Consider the following 19004-nt stretch of genomic DNA (forward strand, 5'->3'; position numbering starts at 1 on the left):
TATTTGCCTCGGCGTGCCATGCATCTCTCTATCCTCTCACCGCCCCGCAGTTCCCTGCCACAGGTGCGGGCCTCGTTACTACGCTTGAGCCCCTCATGTCGACAGCCTAGACCACCGCCGCCGCGGATGCATCCGATCCTTTCAGCGAGCATCGCATCACGTACGCGTCCTCTCCGTCTCCGTCTGTCCCCGCCCAAAGTCAGCGCTGCCACACGCCCGCCCGCACAGAACGAGCGCACTCACAGTAGCCCTTTTCGACGTCGTGCACCGTGAAGCCGAGGTTGTCCTTGTACAGGCTGAACGCGGCCCGGTTCGACTTCCGCACGTGCAGCATGACGGAGGCGGCGCCGTGGACGCCTGCCATCGCCTCCTCTGTGTCCGATGACGACGGGCCCAGGTCAGCGCGAACCCAAATACGAGCACACAGAACCACGCACGCGATTGGATCATGAGCCGCTTGGCCAGCCCCAGTCGGCGATATGTCCGCATGACCGAGAGCGAGACGACGTGCCCCATTGCCTCCTTGTCCGCCTTGTCCTTGTCGTCGTCATCCCTAAGAGAGACGAGGGGCACGAACGCCCAGAGAGATCGACGCGACCACCGTGGTCAGCAAATACCGTCTGAAAGGGAAGACAGCAAAAATAGCACGATCACATGACGGCAAGCACTCACATTCGCGCGAGGATGTATCCGACAATCCTCCCCTCATCTTCGGCCACGTACGACAGCTGAGGGCAGGACAGAAGGTAGAACAAGTCTGCAAAGTCAAAGTGGAGCCGCCGCAGGCAGGGCCCAGGTCTCGGTCAGGATCCAGCCTGTCGCCCCCTGGCCAAGAACGCTCACAATATTTCATGGTGTAATTCTCGGGGAGGTTATGCAGGTTGCACGCCTGCATTCCAGGCAGGTCTTCGACCTGCAAACAATGGCCAGAATGTCAGCAAAGAATGAGGGCTCGGCAGGCGTAGCCCGGGCGGCGACACGACGCTCGACAGACACCTGCTGGGCAAGATTACCGCCACGATCGAGTCCACGTACTCACCCGCGCGACGCGAATGTTCACCATCACGCTCCAGTCTCGCTCGCGGGTCAAACTCCGGACGTCGGAGGCGGAGATGACGGTTCGGGACAACAGTCTGTGAGAAGATCCCGCGATGGGGCGCCACGTGTTGCACGGGGACTGCCGACGGAATATGCCGCTCGACTCTCATGCGTTCTAATCTCTCTCTTGCCTCCGACAAAGAAACAAAACATGCCATTTTCGCCAAGAGGAATCGTATTGATACAAGCTCGAAAGCACTTCGCAGTAGCGTTGCGCACCACTCCAGGTATACCACCACTCCACTTCATCCCAGCGAATCCTCCCTCACCCCATCGATCGGCCGCGCGAAGTGCAGCTTCGCCGACCGCGGGCTTCCCGGCCCCGTGTCCGTGTCCATCTCCGCGTCGGGACCGAGCGGGCTCAGCGGGCTTAGCGGTATCGCCACGCCCCCCGGGCCCGCCTCCGCCGCTCCGCGCTCCCCAAACGACGACGACTCGTCGTAGTAGTCGGACGAGCTCGAAAAGCTGCTGTCCTTGCCCGATATCGCGGCGCCGACGGCCCCGAACACGACCGAGCTCATGGCCTGCCCGTGCCCGCGCGAGGACCACGAGTCCGCGGTGGAGGCGTCGCCGAAGGGCGTGCCCTGCGCGCGGCTCGCGCGCTGCAGGTGGAGGAGGAAGCGCGAGATGAGCATCGCGGTCACCCTGCCGGCGAAGGGTCAGCGCGGGTGGGGTGGAAAGAGGAGGGACGGGGGGCTGACGGCTCGGTGAAGACGGCGACGTTGCTGGAGGTGCTGTTGGTGACGCTGAAGGAGAGCATGGTGAAGACGAGGTGGAGGGAGTTCAGGAGGAGCAGGACGCTGATCGACGGTGCGTTGGGGGGGCACGCTGAGTGCAGGAAGACGACGTGACGGGCAGGGGGACGCACGCAAAGTATATTGTGCCTACGTAGAAGAGCGTTGTATGAGTGTTTATAGGCGCGAGTGTGGCACTCCAGCTCACCATCTTGGAGAATGATGCTGGCGAACGTGTTGCGTCGTGAAGTGTTTCCCCGGAACCTCACTGCGGTCCAGGTAATGTAGATAAGGATGATGTCTGCGGCGATTAGACATGTCCTGGTGGAGATGGTGACTGCCAAAGACAACGTTGTTAGTCAGTTCGCCGCCAAGGTAAGCCCTGAGTTGGAGCGTGAGGTCCCCACTCAACACTAACACCTAATCGAGGCATACGTAAGACTCTTGGTTGGGACTAAGCTTCAAAAGCAGCTCACTGTTTCGTCGTAGAGACCGGAATGTCCACGTTCCCCTCGCACCCTACGATAGGAACATTCTCTCCGCTGACCCCGAAGCGGAAGTAGCTCTGGGAACACAAAAGCGTGAATAGGACGTCTCCGTTCAAGGATGATAGCAACCTACAAAGTCCACTGCCGCAGGCATGATCGAGAGCAGAAATACAAGAACCCCGAGGGACCAATGTCTCGCCAGTGCCAGCGCACGAAGCCCGGAGAACACTGACGTGCGTGGATCAGGGTTGGAGAGAGCGGGGATGAATTCTTGGAACCGCTCACCTGCCCATGGGACGTACTGCAGGAGGGTCAAGGCAACGGCCGACCGCGCGAGAGTCGAGCATCTGTCGCGGGGGACGATGAGATGCGCTGGGTGAGACCGACAGGAGCCGTGCTGTATACCTCTGCAAAGAAGGGATGGCGTCAGTGCGGCCAATTCAACAAATGGAGAGGGGTCGCACGTTATCAGACATCTTCGCAAAGCCGGATGTGTTGAGTAAGTAGACTGTGAGGACGACATATCTGTTCACGAAGAACAGGACAGATGCTCCGTTGATCTTGCGCCCCCAGAACAGCTCCACCTCTTGCCCGAAGGTGATCAAGTACTCGTAGAAGATGAAAGCTGCGTGACAGTGTCAGCCTTTCGTGTACCGAACCGAAGATGCGATGAAACTCACCACAGGCAGCTATCGTACAGTAAGCGTTGATAATCCTATATGGAATCCTTGTCGGACGGGAGACATGGGAGGGGTTAAACCCGCGTACTCACAAGCTGTCGATCTCGGCGATCAATTCCGCAATTTCCGGGTCTTGCGACGACATCCCCTGTGTGTCAGAGCTAGTGCAGGGAAGAGGTGGGGGCGCAGAGCGACGCGTGCCCGAAGGCTTGGTCGCCTCCCTCGTGCTTTATCGGAGCACCTCACATGTGTAAAGCCTCCTTAAAGCCCGACCTTGTCTGCCGCCGGAAGCGATAACCTTATATGGAGAGACGCTAAACTGGATGTGGCAACTCGCGGTCGGTGCTCTGACCTCCGAGCGGAAAATAAAGCGGAGAATCTTCCTGTGGAAGCGTTGCAGCGGGGACGGGCGGGGATGGAAAACCTGATCGTTGGATTGCCTCTCTCGCTCATCCAACCTGTACCCTCCAGCAAGCGCCTCGGCCCAGGTTCAAGGAAGAGTCGCTCGCGTCGCATCGATACCTCTTCGAAGCCCACTTACGCCGTGGAGGGGGGCGCCTCCGAGATCTCCCCATCGACCTCACAGACCACGGAGAGCTGGTATGCGGCAGCGTGGTTTCGCCGCGCCGCCTCCCTTTCGCCGCCCCCCTCCGCCTCCGGGTCCGCTTCATCCGGGCCCTCCGTCTCCACCCCACCCTTATCTGACGCGCTATCTCGTCCGCCACGACCAGGCCCGGCGAAGAACTCGTCCTCCGGAGAGATGAACGAGCCCACGGCGCCGAACGCGCGGTCGTCGAAGATGAGCGTGGACATGACCGTGCTGCTCGACAGGTGCGATTTGCCGGGCGGGACGCCGCCCGCGCGCACCGCGGTGCGGCCGGCGCGCTGGAGATGGAGCAGGAACCGCGAGACGAGCGTCGCCGTGATCCTGGGGTCGGAGGCATTAGCGTGGGTGCGGAGCGAGCGTGAGAAGGAACGTACGGCTCGGTGAACACCGTCACGTTGCTCGCCGACGTGTTCGGGCTGCTGAAGGAGATCATTGTGAAGGCGAGATGAAGACAGTTGAGGATCAGCAGGACACTGCCGAAGTGGCCAGTGCGTCAGCGAAGACGGTTCGTGGTGGCCGTCGAGCGTGCGTACATGAAGTAGATGGCTCCTACAGGGTCAATCAGACATCACACCCGGAGAAGATCAAAAGCGATACTGACCATCTCGTAAAATAACCTTCGTGAACGAGTTACTGGTGAAATCGTTGACGCGGAAGCGGAGAGCGCGCCATGTTACGTAGAGGATGATGATGTCCGCGGCGATGAGACATGTGCGAATGGCAATCGTGACTACCAGGCAGAAGAGCGTCAGCAAGCTGCGTGTGAGCGTGTCGTACAACGCGCCTACATCTAGAGTGTAGTAGTTAGAGCATGTAGAGCATCATTGAACCAAGATCGGCGTACTGTTTCGTCAGAAAAGACGGGATGTCTACATCTCCGACGCATCCGAGGACGGGAATGACTTGCCCTGTGATATGAAACCGAAAGAAGGCCTGTCACCCGGTTATGGTGAGGGCCGCAGCTTGTATCGCATAAGAAATGCTGGACTCACGAAGTCCAACCCTACGGGGACGAGGGAGAGAAGGAAAACAAGAACCCCAAGAGACCAGTGTTTGGCAAGAGCGAGGGCGCGGAGACCGGAGAAGACTGGCAAACGCGTCAGAACGCGAAACAGGCGGGGACTACAACAATTCACCTGCCCATGGGATGTATTGAGAAACACCAAGGCCAAACCCTGCATTCGCCAATGAAGAGCAGCTACGTAGCGTTGTCAGCTCGTTGCTCCCACTGCCTCGAAAGTCTCAGGCACCTCTAGATAACATCGGCGTCAGCATCGATGGAATCCAGACAGGATTCATACCCACTTTGTCCGTCATGGGAGCAAAAGAAGCAATGTTGATAATATATACAACAAGCGCCACATATCTGTTCACGAAGAACAGGATTGAAGCGCCGTTGATCCTACGCCTCCAGAAAAGATCGACTTCCTGGCTGAAGGTGATGGTGTAGTCGTAAAACATAAGGCCTTGGCAAGGGGATAGTGTAAGTTGTGGATTGACTCGACCCTCGCTCCTACTTACTGCATACTGCAACAGCACAGTAGGCATTGGTGTATCTGTCAACGTACGCATCAGTACCCGCCCGGGACTGCCACGAAACGGATCAGGTTGGGAAGGAGCTTACAAGGCTTCAAATTCGGCAACTTCCGCGTCCGATGTTGACATCCTACGGGACCACAGCCAGTAGCCCGATGAGCTGAAGAGCGGATATGGGGCCAGAAGCAAGGCCGGACGCCCTCATCGTGCTCAATTGTCTTTATGTGTCGCAATCGCGCCGTGCCAGCTGGGCGGTACGTATAGGTGTTCTGCTAGAAGGCACGAGAGGAGCCGCTAGTCCTGATTAGTCCTGATGAGGCAGATCCGGGTGGAACAAGTATGAGCCGACCACGTTACGCGGGGCAGGAACATTCGAATGTACTGCGCTCTTGGGGGATAAGATAAGTTGGAAGGGACGCTTGGAAGGTGCATCAGTACGAGAAGCTCACCTCGTTCTGCCAAGTAAGCACTGAGAGGCTCTTGCAGGCACCAGACTTGAAAATGGGAAAGCTGGGCGTGGTATCGACGCGCATGTTGTCCGTACCACATAGAACCGTACATACGTAACGGTACCTGACCTCGAGTCGCACATGGATGCGAACGTCTAGCGCAACCATCGCGCGCCTCGCGACTCGCACAAACACATGTGAGCAATACTTCACATGGTCTGGGGGCTCAAGAATGTACATGCCCAACGGCGCAGCATGGGGATGTGGCCTTGGTGATGGCAGGTGGTAAGAGCTCCTTTGTAAAGCGCGGCTATCTACATAGCTCCGGACGGAGTTTATCATCCCTTCGCTTTCGCCCGCTCGGAGTACTTATAAGAAAGGTCGAACGGAGGGGTATGATTCGAGGCAGAGCGCCTCCAACAGCAAAACGCGAAGTGGAAGCAGGAGGCAGAAGGTCAAGCGCCCGGTTGGTAATCGTCTGCGAAACTTCCCAATCGTCCTTGGTCATCACATCCTGAGTACTTGCGTCTTTGCCATGTCCTCCCGCCCACTACCGTCGCTGCTTTTCCCTCTGACTCACTGGAAAAGCCATCCGGCCAACCCGGACTGCTGCGTATATACGCTGGCTAGCCCCACTTCAATCCCCGATCCACAGTCCTCGTCGTTTCATTCACTTCGACTCACTCTCGGCCCCGATCAAAAGGACGCTGCGACTCATATTTCAATATGTCCCCGAACCCTCGCACGGAAGCCGACGGATGATGACCGCAAAACTCAGTGAAGCCCGAAGCTGCTGCAATGCCTCACGTACACGTTGATGATGCAGCTGACTGACGGGTTTCACCCACGTACTTGTTCGGACACAAGTACTGCTCCGACCGGTCTACAGCATCCGCTCCACCCCGTCATAAGACCCCGGCTTTCGGTCTCGTACTCCTCCTTTGCCTGAAGACTGTTCCAGCCACAACCATGATCGCCCCTCTGCCAATGACTCTTAGCGCAGCAAGAGCAACTCTGCCCATAATACTCCAGTACTTCCGCGAGACTGACGACGGGGCGCCGCCCTTCATCAACGCCACGGACGACGAGGCCCACTGCGACACCAAACGCGCGAACTGGAGGTTCGAGATGCGATTCGTGGCAATCGAGGACGCCCGGGGGAGCGAGCACGCGTACTCGCTCGACGTGCACGGCTTCCAGTTCGCCTACCGCCCCGCACGACACACCCGCTTCGACGACGACGCCGACATCGCGCGCGAGTACTATCCCGAGATGGCGGACTTTGTGAAGAGTGTCACGGGCGCGGTGGGCGTGGTTGTGTTCGACCACAGTACGTCGCGCGCGTTCGTCCCTCGCCTCCTTCCCCTCGTCCTATCCCCCTCGTCCCCGTCCCTGTCGCCGCGTGCATGTGCCATGCCATTACCCGTCTCATTTCTTCTCGCAGCCATTCGGTGTCGGGATCCACACGGTCACGTCTCGCCTACGATACACCCGCGCCAACCCGTCTATCAAGTGCACGTCGACCAAACCCCCAAGTCCGCCGTCATCCGCCTGCGCACCGCGCTCCCCCACCTCGCGGACCAGCTCATGAAACGCCGCTTCCAGATCCTCAACCTCTGGCGGCCAATAGAGAACGCGGCGGTCGACTGGCCGTTGGCGCTCTGCGACGCGCGAACCGTAGACGTCGCGAAGGAGCTGGTCCCGGTGCGAATGGTGTGCCCCGAAGGCAGGGCTGGGGAGACGTTTAGCGTCCGGCATGGGAAGGGGCACCGGTGGCACTTCTTGAGGGGCATGACGCCGGAGGAGTGCGTGATATTCAAGTGGTGAGTGCCGTCGGCTCGTGTGCGCGTGCGCGGGCTCACGAAGGCGTCGGTGCAGCTTCGACTCGATAGACGATGGGAGCGTCGCGAGGTTCACGCCGCATTCTGCGTTTGCGGACCCGACGGCGCCCGACGACGCGCCGTATCGCCAGTCTATCGAGTTGCGCGTCCTTGTGTTCTACGACCGTTAGGACGTTAAACATTGAACGTTGTTTCCCGGGCTCGTACGAGGAACCCAACATGGGACCGACAATCGACACAGACGAGCCTTGCATCGTCTTCAAAGCCAAAGTCACCGAAGACCACGGGTGCCACATAGTCTTTGTCAAGTTTGTCAAGCCCACGGGAAGGACGCGCACAGGGAGAGTGTCGAGGTCGATTTCGTGTCCGCCTTGTTGCAATGCAGACCTGTCTGGACGTCGGGGATGGGGCAGAGGAGATGCACAGGAGCCGGGATGGTCATGATGGAGTACTTCGAGGGTGAGACGGCCTGAGCTGTTGAGAAAGCATCCGGAGTTACGCGACGCGGTGGAAGCCCGGGAAGCAAGTGGTTCACGGAGACATCCGGCACCCCGACGTCTCGTTGCTGCGGGCGGCAGCATGGTCGTGAAGATTCGTTGACGTGGATTGGGCTGGTGAGGTGAGATACTCCTGCAGCTGCGTGTATGTGGTCGAAGTGGAGGACTATGCCCTTATCACTTTTGATCAGTCGATCTAGTGAGCTCCGTCACGTCCTATGGGCTTTGCATGTATTATCAACGATACAACCGATTTTTGTCCGCGCATGTCTTTTGTTCAGCCAGACCCGCATACGGTGTGTTTTTGATCAGGGCCGTACGCGCACCCAGGCCTATAATAGCCGCCCGGCCCAAGCTGACGCTTGCCTCTCGTCCTCCTCCCACCACTCCCACACCCCACTCCATCCCCGTCCCCGCCCTCCTCGCCCCCACCCCCACCGCACATGGCGCACATCAAGCGCGCCGCCTCGCCCCCACCATCGCCCCCGCCCAAGACTGCGCGCACTCGCGCGAGATCGCCGCCCTCCCCGTCCGCGGGAGGCGCGCCGGCGCCGGCGCCGATCGTCTGCACGCTCCCGCCGACGTGCCACCCGCCGCGGCGGCCGACGGCGCTCGCGAGCTCGGCGGAGCTCGAGGCGCACTACGCGCGGTTCCACGCGCACGTGTGCGAGCTGCGCGGGTGCGGGTGCGTCTTCCCCGACGCGCGCCTCTTGGAGCTGGTGAGTCGGCCTCGTTTGTTTGTCGTCTGAGTTGGATTTTTGGGTTCGGTGGGACGCTTCTTTATGGTTGGGTGGTTGGGTGGCTGTATATGTCCAGTCGGAAGGCGGAAGCTGGGTGGATGGCGAGGACGGGCGTACTTGGGCCGCGCGGCGCGCTGGGTGGCCGAGGCGAGGCGAAGGCATGGGCGGCGCATGCTGACTCCCTGCGTCCCCGCTACCGCAGCACCAGACCGAATGCCACGACCCGCTCGCGGCGGTGCGCAAGGACCGCGGCGAGAAAATCGTAAGCCCCCTTCCTTTTCCGTTTTCCTTCTCATGTTACCGAAGCTGACGGACGGCCGGGCAGTTCGCATGCCACCTCGCGACGTGCCCGCGCAAGTTCTCGACGCCGAAGACGCGGCGGATGCACCTCATCCAGGCGCACGGGTACCCGAAGGAGTACTTCTTCGCCGTCACGAACAAGGGCATCGGCGGGCTGCTCTCGCGCTGGGGAGGGGGCGCGAGCATGCTCCGCAAGGCGTGGCAGGCGCGGGAGCCTGCCGGCGATGCGCACGACCGCGACTCGGACGATGATGCGGAGACGCAGGACGAGGACGACGTGCTGGAGAGCATCGAAGAGGTCGACATGGAGGATGCGCAGGGCGCGGACGCTGGGGCGACGGAGACGGAGGAAGACGACGATGAAGACGACGACGACGACGAGGTCCTGCTGGAGAAGATCCACATCCCGGCGCGCGAGGCTCCGGCGACGGACACCGAGGCACCGGTCGCGACCTCTGCTCCAGCACCCCACTCAGACGAGAAGGGACACAAGTCGCACCCGCGACACAAACCCAGAGACCGGCAGCGGGAGAGCCAGCGGCAGAACAAGGCGCGGAACGCGAAGAGCGGACCGGACACGAGCATCGATGCGCTTGCGCAGAGCCTCGACGCGCTCTCGCTTGTGCCGACTTCGGTGCAGTTTGGCAGAGGTGCGAAGCGCGGCGGACTGCAAGGGGCGCGGAATCGGACAGTGCCCAACGAGACGTGGAGAGATGGAGGAAGGGGCGATGGCCGCGGCACATCAATGGATGTCGACCACCCTCACGGGTCGGTGCCTTCGCGAGGCATCGGCAGAGGAGCGAACACGTTTGGTCGAGGAAACATGAGAGCACGTCGGGGGAGAGGTACTGCACAGTTGGGTGTAAGAGGCATGTCGTAACATTCTGTATTGTACGCGCCACGCGACATGTAAAACTCAGAGGGGTCGCGATGGGCATTGGATGAATATTTGGGGCTAGTTGTATGTGCAGAGTGCATGCGCCGTTTCTCGGCCAAAAAATTGCTTCCAATCTGACAGAGTGGCCAACGCCGGGATCGAACCGACGACCTTGGCGTTATTAGCACCACGCTCTAACCAACTGAGCTAGTCGGCCATGACATAGAAGTGGCGTGTGGCTGCTCTGGGGCGACAGTTAGGGCTTGTATGCACGCGAGTGCCACAGAGGTAAACGCGCCTCTGCCTTTCGCCACCATGTTCTTCATCGTAAAGCACCCCCCTTGATGCTCGCTCTCGGTCATGGCTGACGCTCTCTGGCGTGCAGAAAGAACTGTCGCACACAATCCATCTCCACCCGTCTTACTTCGGCCCCCGGATGCTCAACTTCCTCGAGTCGAAGCTCTACTCCGACGTCGAGGGCACTTGTTCCGGCGAGTTTGGCTACATCATCGCCGTCGTCTCCATCCTCGACATCGGCAAGGGCCTCGTCATGCCCGGCAACGGCCAGGCCGAGTTCGTGACGCGCTACCGCGCCATCGTCTTCAAGCCGTTCAAGGGCCAGGTCGTCGACGGGGTTGTGGCCTCGGTGTCCAAGGTGCGCCCCCTCCCCCGCCCTCGCCGCTCGCGCACACACGGACGCATCGCAGATGGGCTTCTTCGCGGAGGTCGGACCCTTGAACGTATTCGTGTCACAGCAGGTGAGCATGCCTCTAGCCACCCACCCCCCGTTGCAACCTCGGTGGCTCACCCCGCCACTCCCTCGCAGCTCATCCACCCGGAGCTCAAGTTCGACCCGAACTCCAACCCGCCGTCGTTCGCGTCGGAGGACCAGGTTGGTGCTCCCACTCTCCGCGTTTACGCGCGCTGCGACGCGTCTGCAGATCATCGAGAAGAACACGCGGGTCCGCCTAAAAATCGTCGGCACGCGTGTCGACGCGACGCAGATCGTGAGTCGTTGTCCTCGTTTTTCTTACGCGTGGTCCTACCCGTCTCCCTCTCTGTTCTTCAAGCCCCGCGCGTAGTGAGTGTATGCAATATGCTGATGTTATGTGCTCCCGCAGTTCGCGATTGGGACGATAAAAGAAGACCACCTAGGTGTGATAGATTAGAAGCCCGGACTTCACTTTGCTCGACTCGTTCCTCCTTGCTTATGCTATGTATCTGCTATCTGTATCACCGCCCAGGGGACCTCACTGTGTATAGTCGCTCTAATTCTAACTCAGATCATCGCGATTTATACCGAGTGTGCCCTTGCTTGTTGCCGCACGGCGCTTCAATACCGCGGCCAAGACACCACATCATGTGAGTAACTCATACATCAATATTCGCTTATGTCCACTGGTACACAGACGGGCTATACTCCGTCGACTTGCAATCGTCAAAGGGAGAAACGTCATCCTGCGTCGCTTCGCTCCCATCAGCGAACGTCTCCCAATCACCGTCAAACCGCTCCTCTGTCAGATCAACGTTGCCGCAAAAGCCCAGGGAGCCCAACGAAGTGAGGCCCGCGATCCTGCTCCCGGAGAGCCCGCTGTCCTGCGACGTGGGCCCCACTCGCGTCTTTCGGCTGGCGTGCTGCAGGTGCAGCAGGAAGCGCGACACCAATGCCGCCGTGATCCTGCGCTGAAGTGATCGGCGCTAAACTCGGGAACAATAGCGAGGAATAGTCCTACGATTGCGTGAAGGGTCCGACGTTGCTCATGCCCGGACAGCGGCCCGAGGTCTACGCGAACGAGGAAAGGCTGTGAGTGTCCCGTCGTGACTGGAGGCCCATCCCGAGAGGTCTAGGACTCACCGACAACAGTGATAGCGCTATATGCGTTATGTTCAGGGTGCAGAGAAGACTGGTGTGGGTAAGCTCGTGGGAGAGGGAGACTGCATGCCGAGGAGACTTACACAAAATACATCGTTCCTGTCAGTGTCCCAGGCGTTCAGCCTCGGCAACATTCGATACTGGGTGGCACTTACCATCGCGCAGGATCACACGGGCAAAGGAGGAACTGCTGAGGTTCCACAAGCCACGTAGATGTTGTGTCGTCGTTGCGATCAGCACTACGTCTGCAAGGATGAAGCAACTCCTAGAAATGATCGTCACTGCGCCAGGTTAGCCTCTCGTCATTTGTTGCGCCCGAGATTGCTTACACCTGAAAACGCCTTCGTGAACTCATGCGCCGACTTCCACGATTTCCACTTACAGGTGCGGATTCGCCGAATCGCTTCTATACGTTCCCAGACAACCGGCATTAGGGACGGTTTTCGCCGAGAAATCCCAAGCTGCGATGCCGATCTGCGACGGGATGAGGGTCAGCTTCCGGATGTCTAGAGTTTCCAAAAAAAAAAAACTCACAATATTAATTGCTATAGGTATCATGTAGAGCACAAACACGAGGCCAGCGATGAACCGGCTTCTTGTGACGGCCCAGCATCTCAACCCCGCAAATACTTCTCTAGCGCTTGAGCACCCTAGGCGTGACTAGGTGAGATCTGAGCTCACCAGCCGGAGGCAAGAACAAGAAGACGAAGAACCCATGTTCCACTAATAATCGAGTGCGGCAATGCTAGCGTGCGGGGCGTCTGCGGTGAGCCTTCATCTTCCCCGTGGCAAGCAGTGCGAGGTGGCTTACGGAGGCGTAGCGCGTCGGGAAGAACGCGCACATGTTGTACACGTTGCACGCGAGCGCGGAATATCTGAGCACCCAGAAGAGGACGGACGCCCCGGTGGCCCGCTTTCCCCAGTACAGGTCCACTTCGTCCGGGAAGGTGCACATGAAGTCGTAGATGAACAACACTGCCGTCGCAGGACGTTAGTCTACGCTGGCGGGTTCGACTAACAAGGGGGTCCACCCACTGGCACTCGCTGCTGTGGAGTAGTTCGCCGTCGTCCTGCGGAACGCGCCACCACCCGTCAGCCTTCTCATCTGTAGCCCCCGTGACGCGGAGCACGTACGTGCGTTCGGTATAGTATTCCGTCGTTGTAGTGGATGCAGCCATCGTCTGTCGTTGAGCAGTGGGGATGTGGGCGCGGGAAGAGTGGTAGATATCCTGGCTTTGTACCAAACTGTGTATCCGGATATCTTCACTTCTGGATCACATTGCGAATACCGCACGGCGATTAGCCCATGGTGTGGGGACAATGCCTGTCCATTGGACCCCCAGGGCAGCTGTAGGGGTGCTATATGAGGGTTTTGTATGCGGATATCTGGAATGTCTACTACTGTTACGTAGAGTTTGGTCCGCAGCCCCGAGTATCCAGATGAAGTCGTCGAGCGCCGGCGCCGACTTCGCTGCGGAGGATATCTGGCTGTACTTACGTACGTGGCGCCTTCCGTCTATGTAGGCTTATGTCATGCAAAGAATCGACCCCACTAGTTCACTTTGACTATCGTCGCGCCCTAGACTGCAACTTGGAGCGTCCAACATCCATGTATCATCTGTCGAATAACAGAGCTTCCTCGTAGTGTGCGAAAGCGCCGTCGAGTTCCGTCAGCTTCTTTGACGCCATCTTCCGATTCTCGGTCCACTGGATCCAGGTAATGGCAGGCGCGCGTTCCGGACTCCTAGCTCCATGCGAGACAACGATACATATAATACGCATATACAATCCAAAGCTATACTGGACCAGAGTGTACTCGAGAGCATATTAGAGTCAGCTGCGACGGCCACCCCACCGCGAGGTGCTTATAGTAGAGAACAATAGACTCGAACCTGCACAGACAGCGGCGAACTCCATCTCGTCTCCAGAGTCCACGCCCAGATGCGCCGCGGCGCCCTTTTCCTCGAGTCTAACAGACAGATCGCTTCCATCCTTCCACACCTCTCCTACTCCTCATCCTCGAAACGCAGGATCTGTGCGTCCTCGTCCACCGCGACGTTGCGGTACCCGTACCCTCTCCGCCCGCGCATCTGCACGAACGCGCTCTCGACGCGCTCGGCGACCCACTCGTACGCGATGCCCGAGATTCCTACGAGGAACCAGGGCACGCTCGCGAGCGTGTCGAGCACGCCAGAGTCCCCGCCGAAGCCCCGACCCGCGTCCCCGCCGGGCAGGCGGATCGCGCCGCGCTGCGAGCGTTTGCGCCACCACGCGCCCATGAGAAGGGCGAAGGAGCCGGCGATGAAGAGCATCATCAGCCAGAAGAAGAAGCCGTGGCCCTTAATGCCCGGGCAGGCGTGCGCCGTCCCGCGGTCGATGCGCCGTCCGCCCTCGCAGGACGAGTACGGGATCTTGCGGTACTCGGTGAGGTCGTACCACTCCGTCGCGTCCCCGCGGCACTGCGCGTCCATGTCGGGGTCGCGTGGCTTCAGACCGGGAAGGAGGACGCACTTGTCGTCGACCCTGACGTAGTTGAACTCGCTGAGAGTGACAGGTGGTCAGCGCACGTGCGCGAAGATATATGCGAGCCCACGTACCACTCGAAGTCGACTTCGGTGCACTGGCAACTCTTGCTTTCCTGCGGCACAAGCTTGGGTTGATCACCTACGATGCATTGTCTCTCACGTCTGCGACGGTGGAAAAGAACCTGTGCAGCTCGTTAATCCCTGTATCGTTGGCTAACATGAAGAAGCACATCACCTGTCGGCCGAACAGACACTGTTCAGTACGCCCCTCGCTGGGACTCCAGAGCTCGAAGTCGTCGTTGTTCGGATGATCGGGGTCAAAGTCACATTTGGTGAAAGTGAGCGAAGTGAAGTCCAGGTGAATCGCGACCGCAGCGTTCTTTGTTCGAGGGAAGAAGCCAAAGAGGATGAAGCGCCGGCTGGTGTCCTCGGGTACAGTGACGATCGACTTGACGCGCATCGGCTGGTCCGTGAACTTGTACTCCCGCCAGCTCTTTCCCTCGTCGGTGCTGAAGAGGATGTGGTCGGTTGGGCCTTCGTCGTTCGCGATGATGAGGATCGACCCCGAGTCGCCGAACTCCCACAAGTGGGCGTCCTTGTGGATCTCCTCCCAGGTGAACCCGGCGTCGCGGCTGAGGAAGGTGTCGCTCTGGTCGTACGCGTCGAGGGACTCGCCGACGCTCCCGACGGCCATGAGCAGACCTGGAACAGCTGGTGTGCTGTAGGTAGCCCGGGCGTCGTAGCGCTCCGTGTAGCCGTGAATGTGGAGGGCGCAAGCAGTTGTGTCGCACTCGTATTTGTTGCCGTGCGAGTCTGTCAGGGGTGGAGGGAGCGGGCGCCAAGTGCCGCCATCGTTGTGTGTGATCCGAGTCTGGAGCAGCTTGCGACCAGTGAGTGGTGCCTCATGGGGGTTCCCGACGACGTTGACGAGCGCGATCCCGTCGAGACCAACCATCTTCTCGAAGTCGACGTATCCAGCATCATTCCTGTTCACATTGTCGACCGATAGTCCGTAGTAGGTGCCGTTGGAGTTCGACTTCAGGATGTTACCCCAGTAGGGCGCCGGCGGCTCTGACGTGGTGACGTGCAGGAAGACTGACTTCGTGCTGGATTCGAGGATGGTGTAGGCCTATGAAAGTAGTGAGAACCAAGCTGCACGGGAGGAATCGGGAGTGAGCGTACATGTTGGTCAGGGCGCATCGTAGGTGGGAACTCGCCCGGCGCGAAAACGCGTCCATCCAGAGACACTTGGAGGTCCAGAGTCTGCTGCGACGCCTGATATTCCGCGACGATGAGGAACTCCGAGAACTTTGCGAACCCGACCACGTGGTTGAACAGCTTCCTTTGCTTGTTGAAGAAGTCGGAGCCGCTTATGAGCTCGAGCGGGTTCTCCATGTTGAAGAAGCGCTGGCTACCACGCTTGTCCCTGTATGACTCGCAGATGATCTGGTTCGGGTCCACAAGCAGTTCTTGGTCACGCGCCCACGCGCAGTTGCGCATATACTTGCCGACCTCCGTCCAATCCCGTCCGTTCTTGAGGGAATAGTGAACTTCTACGTGGCAGTTCTCTCCGAAGCCCTCACATCCTTCGTTGCCCGTCCAGATGATGTAGTCGGACTTCTGCGGGTGGAAGTGGAGAACAGGAAGACCGAAGGTGTTGGGTACGGAGGGGGTGTCCATCGGTAACCACTGTCGGCCGGTGTCTGTAGTGTAGTAGAAGCGTTTTGAGGTCGAGATGAGGTAGGCGCGATCGTGTGAGAAGGTGTGATGGTAGAAGGCGACGAACTTCTCTGTAGGAACGACGGGATTCCAGGTATAACCTTCGTTCGGAGACTGGTATATGCTTCCATCGGACAGCCGGACGAGGATCACGGTTGACTTCTGAAAATACGCGTACTGTACGATGGGAGCAGGGAATGAGAATTCGTTGTGGATGATCTTCCCTTCGTCCGGCCGAGCTACAACACCATTCAGCAGGAGCCCCAAGCGATTTTAGACAGTACATACCATTCTCACAAGACTTCTCGACCTTTGCATCCTTGTTTTTGCCGCGTTCGCGGGAACAAGTGTTGCCAGGAATAAGGCTATACCCAGACGAGCCCATATATTTATCATGGAGCTCAAGACAGACGCCGGAAGGCACGGGTTCTGGTCCTGCAGGCACACACTTTGACCCATCCGAGATGAAATTGAAGTCGCTGAGGGAGCGCGTTAGTGGTGATAATAACGCCATCAGGCATTGTCTTACCACTCAAAGTCCTCGTCCGTACAAGGACAGCTGGTCTCGACGGGAACAGGGTCTCTGAACTTCTCCCCGACGAAGCAGTCGGCGTCTTGCTTTCGACGGCGGTAAGACTGCTTGTGACCCATGAGGCATTCATGTGTCGCTGAACGCGCCGTCCACTCTTCGAAGTCGCTGTCTCTGCACTTGTTCCGTTGCAGGGTGGCGAAGTCCAAGAAGACCGACGCGTATTGCTTCCCGTCCTTCGCTTCGCTGCGGGGGACTTGGCCGATGAGAAGGAACTTTTGCGAAGTAGAGTCGCCAACGGTAGTGAGGATGCGAGCACGCATGGCAACTCCGTGGTTGTACTCGCGCCTGGTGTATCGTCAGATTTGAGGTAGAAGATGCACGGATGTGACGTACCAAGTCCTACCGAAATCGGTGGAATAGCTAACCGCTGTAGAGCTCTCCTCATCATTTGCGATGACGAGAATGCTGCCCTGATCGCCGAACTCGTACAGGTGCGCATCCTTGTGGACCATGCTCCAAGTGATACCTCCGTCTGAGCTCAGGAACGTGTCGCAGTCTTCGTACGGGAGAAGGTAGTCGCCCACGGAGCCGACTCCCATCACAAACCCTGGGGCGGGTGAGGAGAAGACCCGTCCGAAGTTGTGCGGCAGCGTCACCGAGTGCAGATGGAGCCCGCACGACCCGTCATTGGGCCCGCAGCTGAACGGGCGTCCTTCACTGTCCGCTGCGGGAGGCTTCAGGCGCGACCAACTACGGCCTTGATATAGAGTCTGTCAGCTCAAACTCTAACGCTAAACCGCTGCGGCCACGTACCGTCGTCGAATGTGATGCGCGTCTGCAACTGCTTCGCAGCGCGGCGCGTTTCGACTTCCTGCGCGTTACGCACGACGTTCGCAAGCCCGACACCTTCGACGCCGTAGATAGTCTCGAAGTCGACAAAGCCGAGTTCGTTGCGATTGGTGTCCTTGAGCGACTCCACGAAGAACGTGCCGTTGGAGTTGCTGACGAAGAGCGTGCCGATGGCGCTGCGCTGGTGGTCGAGGACGTCGACGCCCAGGGAGTGCGTGGTAGACTCGACAATGGTGTACGCGTTCTCCCGCAGGCGCGCGGAAGAGGAGTGCGGGAACGTCGCTTTCGCCCACGTCTTGGTGTCCACGGTGACGTACAAGAGCATATCACCATTCGACCCCTCTGCAAGGTCCTTCATCGCCACAACTGCAAACTTGGACACGATCGCGAACGCGACGACGCCGCGCGTGTTCTTGCTCCCGATACCGAAGTCTTCGACGGTCTTCTCTGAAGCGAAGAAGTCGGTCGACGAAAAGACGCGGCTGGCGGAGACAGAGTGGTGGTTGCCCGTGGACGACGTTTCGTACGCGACACAGTAGATGAGGTCCTCATGCGCGCTGTGCTTGAACTCCTTGCTGCTGTGCGCAAACTGACAGCGGGCGGAGTCCGCCATGAGCAGTTTTGTTGGGCCACCGCCGAACGCATCTAATGTATAGTATGTCTGTGAATAGAGTCAGTTTCGGGAGTCGAAAAAGGGCACACTGCATAACTACGAGCACAATCAGGGACAAGAGACGTACGCAACCCTCCATCCCTTACGGGGCAATCAGGTAGGGGAAGACGGGACCCAAGGGAGGAAGACATCATGCTGAGACGGAACGCGCATACACTCACCTCGTCATAGCAAATTTGGCCCCACCCGCCCGACCCGTCGCACGTCGTGCCTTGGTAGAGGATGTGGCCGAACTTCTTGGGTTCCGAGTGAAAGGAGAGAGGCTGGCCGACAAGTGCGGGTGCCAGGGGCATGTCGAAGGAGCGCCATGTCTTGCCGCGGTCCTGGGTGCGGAAGTGCTTCTTGCCTCGCGACAATGCAAACGCCTGTATGCGCGTGAGGGGACCGAAGACATGCGTGGTGTGGGGGTGCTTACCAGGGTGTTGTCGAACGGGTGGGGGATGACCATGGAGATGGGCTCGCTCACGCCGTTTGCCCTTTCCCATGTTTTGCCCTCGTCTGAAGACACATAGAGCTCGCCGTTATTGGAGTCATGATATATCGCGCTCTGGAATGCGAAGGTGAACGAACGCGCGATTCTCCCGAGCACACGCGGCGTACCGAGGCGTCATCAAAGAAGAAGAGTCGGGCGGGGCGATTGTCAAAGTAGCTGACGGTGTCCTGGGGTTGGCTAGTGACGAGAACTAACCAGACGGCTAAGCTCCAGAGAATGAGAAGGGCCCGGTGGTGAGGGGCCATAGTGAGAGGTTGCTCGCTGCGCAGCACAGCGAGCACCGGCTTAACGCGTCAGAAGTGGCGGTAAGTGTGAACGTGGCCGCAATCAAGGGCGGTGTAGCGCTGGATTAACAGATGATCTAATCAGTCAACTCGACAGCGAGAAACGCCTATAGTAAACGTTTTGATAGGTGAAAGGCAATATAGATGTTGGACCGTTAGAAAGGGAGCGCTGCCGCTGACGTACTGAATTCCACTTGAAGAACTTCGGG

General features: G+C 58.9%; 8 protein-coding genes and 1 non-coding gene across 9 annotated transcripts; 3 read left to right on the forward strand and 6 right to left on the reverse strand.

Moving 5' to 3' along the window:
* Window positions 1-106: 106 nt before the first annotated feature.
* Window positions 107-1063, reverse strand: BXZ73DRAFT_44027 (acyl-CoA N-acyltransferase; the record flags this gene model as incomplete). The annotated part of the gene is made up of 6 exons (XM_048019261.1): window positions 107-183; window positions 244-372; window positions 438-553; window positions 673-757; window positions 844-913; window positions 1040-1063. 6 exons carry the CDS (start codon window positions 1061-1063, stop codon window positions 107-109), a joined length of 501 nt encoding a protein of 166 aa, XP_047879656.1.
* A 1268-nt stretch (window positions 1064-2331) lies between these two features.
* BXZ73DRAFT_29522 (uncharacterized protein) lies at window positions 2332-2943 on the reverse strand (the record flags this gene model as incomplete). Its single annotated transcript, XM_048017779.1, has 4 exons — window positions 2332-2397; window positions 2454-2548; window positions 2606-2725; window positions 2766-2943. Coding segments are annotated over 4 exons (459 nt in total), but the record flags the coding sequence as incomplete, so codon positions are not given.
* Window positions 2944-4849: 1906 nt separating this feature from the next.
* Window positions 4850-5068, reverse strand: BXZ73DRAFT_44259 (uncharacterized protein; the record flags this gene model as incomplete). Its single annotated transcript, XM_048019304.1, has 1 exon — window positions 4850-5068. The coding sequence occupies one exon, from the start codon at window positions 5066-5068 to the stop codon at window positions 4850-4852; it is 219 nt and encodes a 72-aa protein (XP_047879658.1).
* A 1511-nt stretch (window positions 5069-6579) lies between these two features.
* BXZ73DRAFT_44270 (uncharacterized protein) lies at window positions 6580-7603 on the forward strand (the record flags this gene model as incomplete). The annotated part of the gene is made up of 3 exons (XM_048019305.1): window positions 6580-6922; window positions 7037-7415; window positions 7471-7603. 3 exons carry the CDS (start codon window positions 6580-6582, stop codon window positions 7601-7603), a joined length of 855 nt encoding a protein of 284 aa, XP_047879659.1.
* Window positions 7604-8373: 770 nt separating this feature from the next.
* Window positions 8374-9915, forward strand: BXZ73DRAFT_89138 (uncharacterized protein; the record flags this gene model as incomplete). Its single annotated transcript, XM_048025181.1, has 7 exons — window positions 8374-8649; window positions 8873-8932; window positions 8996-9268; window positions 9290-9620; window positions 9645-9738; window positions 9766-9846; window positions 9891-9915. The coding sequence occupies 7 exons, from the start codon at window positions 8374-8376 to the stop codon at window positions 9913-9915; spliced, it is 1140 nt and encodes a 379-aa protein (XP_047879660.1).
* Window positions 9916-9990: 75 nt separating this feature from the next.
* BXZ73DRAFT_t67 lies at window positions 9991-10064 on the reverse strand. The gene has a single exon. It is a non-coding gene; the product is annotated as a tRNA-Ile (tRNA).
* Window positions 10065-10162: 98 nt separating this feature from the next.
* Window positions 10163-11016, forward strand: BXZ73DRAFT_89139 (RNA polymerase Rpb7; the record flags this gene model as incomplete). Its single annotated transcript, XM_048025182.1, has 6 exons — window positions 10163-10174; window positions 10233-10502; window positions 10555-10605; window positions 10674-10739; window positions 10789-10854; window positions 10969-11016. 6 exons carry the CDS (start codon window positions 10163-10165, stop codon window positions 11014-11016), a joined length of 513 nt encoding a protein of 170 aa, XP_047879661.1.
* A 220-nt stretch (window positions 11017-11236) lies between these two features.
* Window positions 11237-12898, reverse strand: BXZ73DRAFT_99744 (uncharacterized protein; the record flags this gene model as incomplete). The annotated part of the gene is made up of 9 exons (XM_048028101.1): window positions 11237-11525; window positions 11581-11630; window positions 11703-11751; window positions 11804-11819; window positions 11876-11985; window positions 12103-12194; window positions 12532-12695; window positions 12756-12790; window positions 12855-12898. The coding sequence occupies 9 exons, from the start codon at window positions 12896-12898 to the stop codon at window positions 11237-11239; spliced, it is 849 nt and encodes a 282-aa protein (XP_047879662.1).
* Window positions 12899-13726: 828 nt separating this feature from the next.
* On the reverse strand, window positions 13727-18756 carry BXZ73DRAFT_44175 (Oligoxyloglucan reducing end-specific cellobiohydrolase; the record flags this gene model as incomplete). Its single annotated transcript, XM_048019287.1, has 11 exons — window positions 13727-14261; window positions 14318-14427; window positions 14481-15374; window positions 15428-16203; window positions 16253-16443; window positions 16494-16841; window positions 16890-17253; window positions 17310-18006; window positions 18180-18383; window positions 18434-18565; window positions 18619-18756. The coding sequence occupies 11 exons, from the start codon at window positions 18754-18756 to the stop codon at window positions 13727-13729; spliced, it is 4389 nt and encodes a 1462-aa protein (XP_047879663.1).
* Between the last annotated feature and the right edge of the window lie 248 nt (window positions 18757-19004).

This window comes from Epithele typhae, assembly GCF_022376455.1.
Source record: "Epithele typhae strain CBS 203.58 chromosome Unknown BXZ73scaffold_13, whole genome shotgun sequence".
NCBI classification, from domain to species: Eukaryota; Fungi; Basidiomycota; class Agaricomycetes; order Polyporales; family Epitheliaceae; genus Epithele; species Epithele typhae.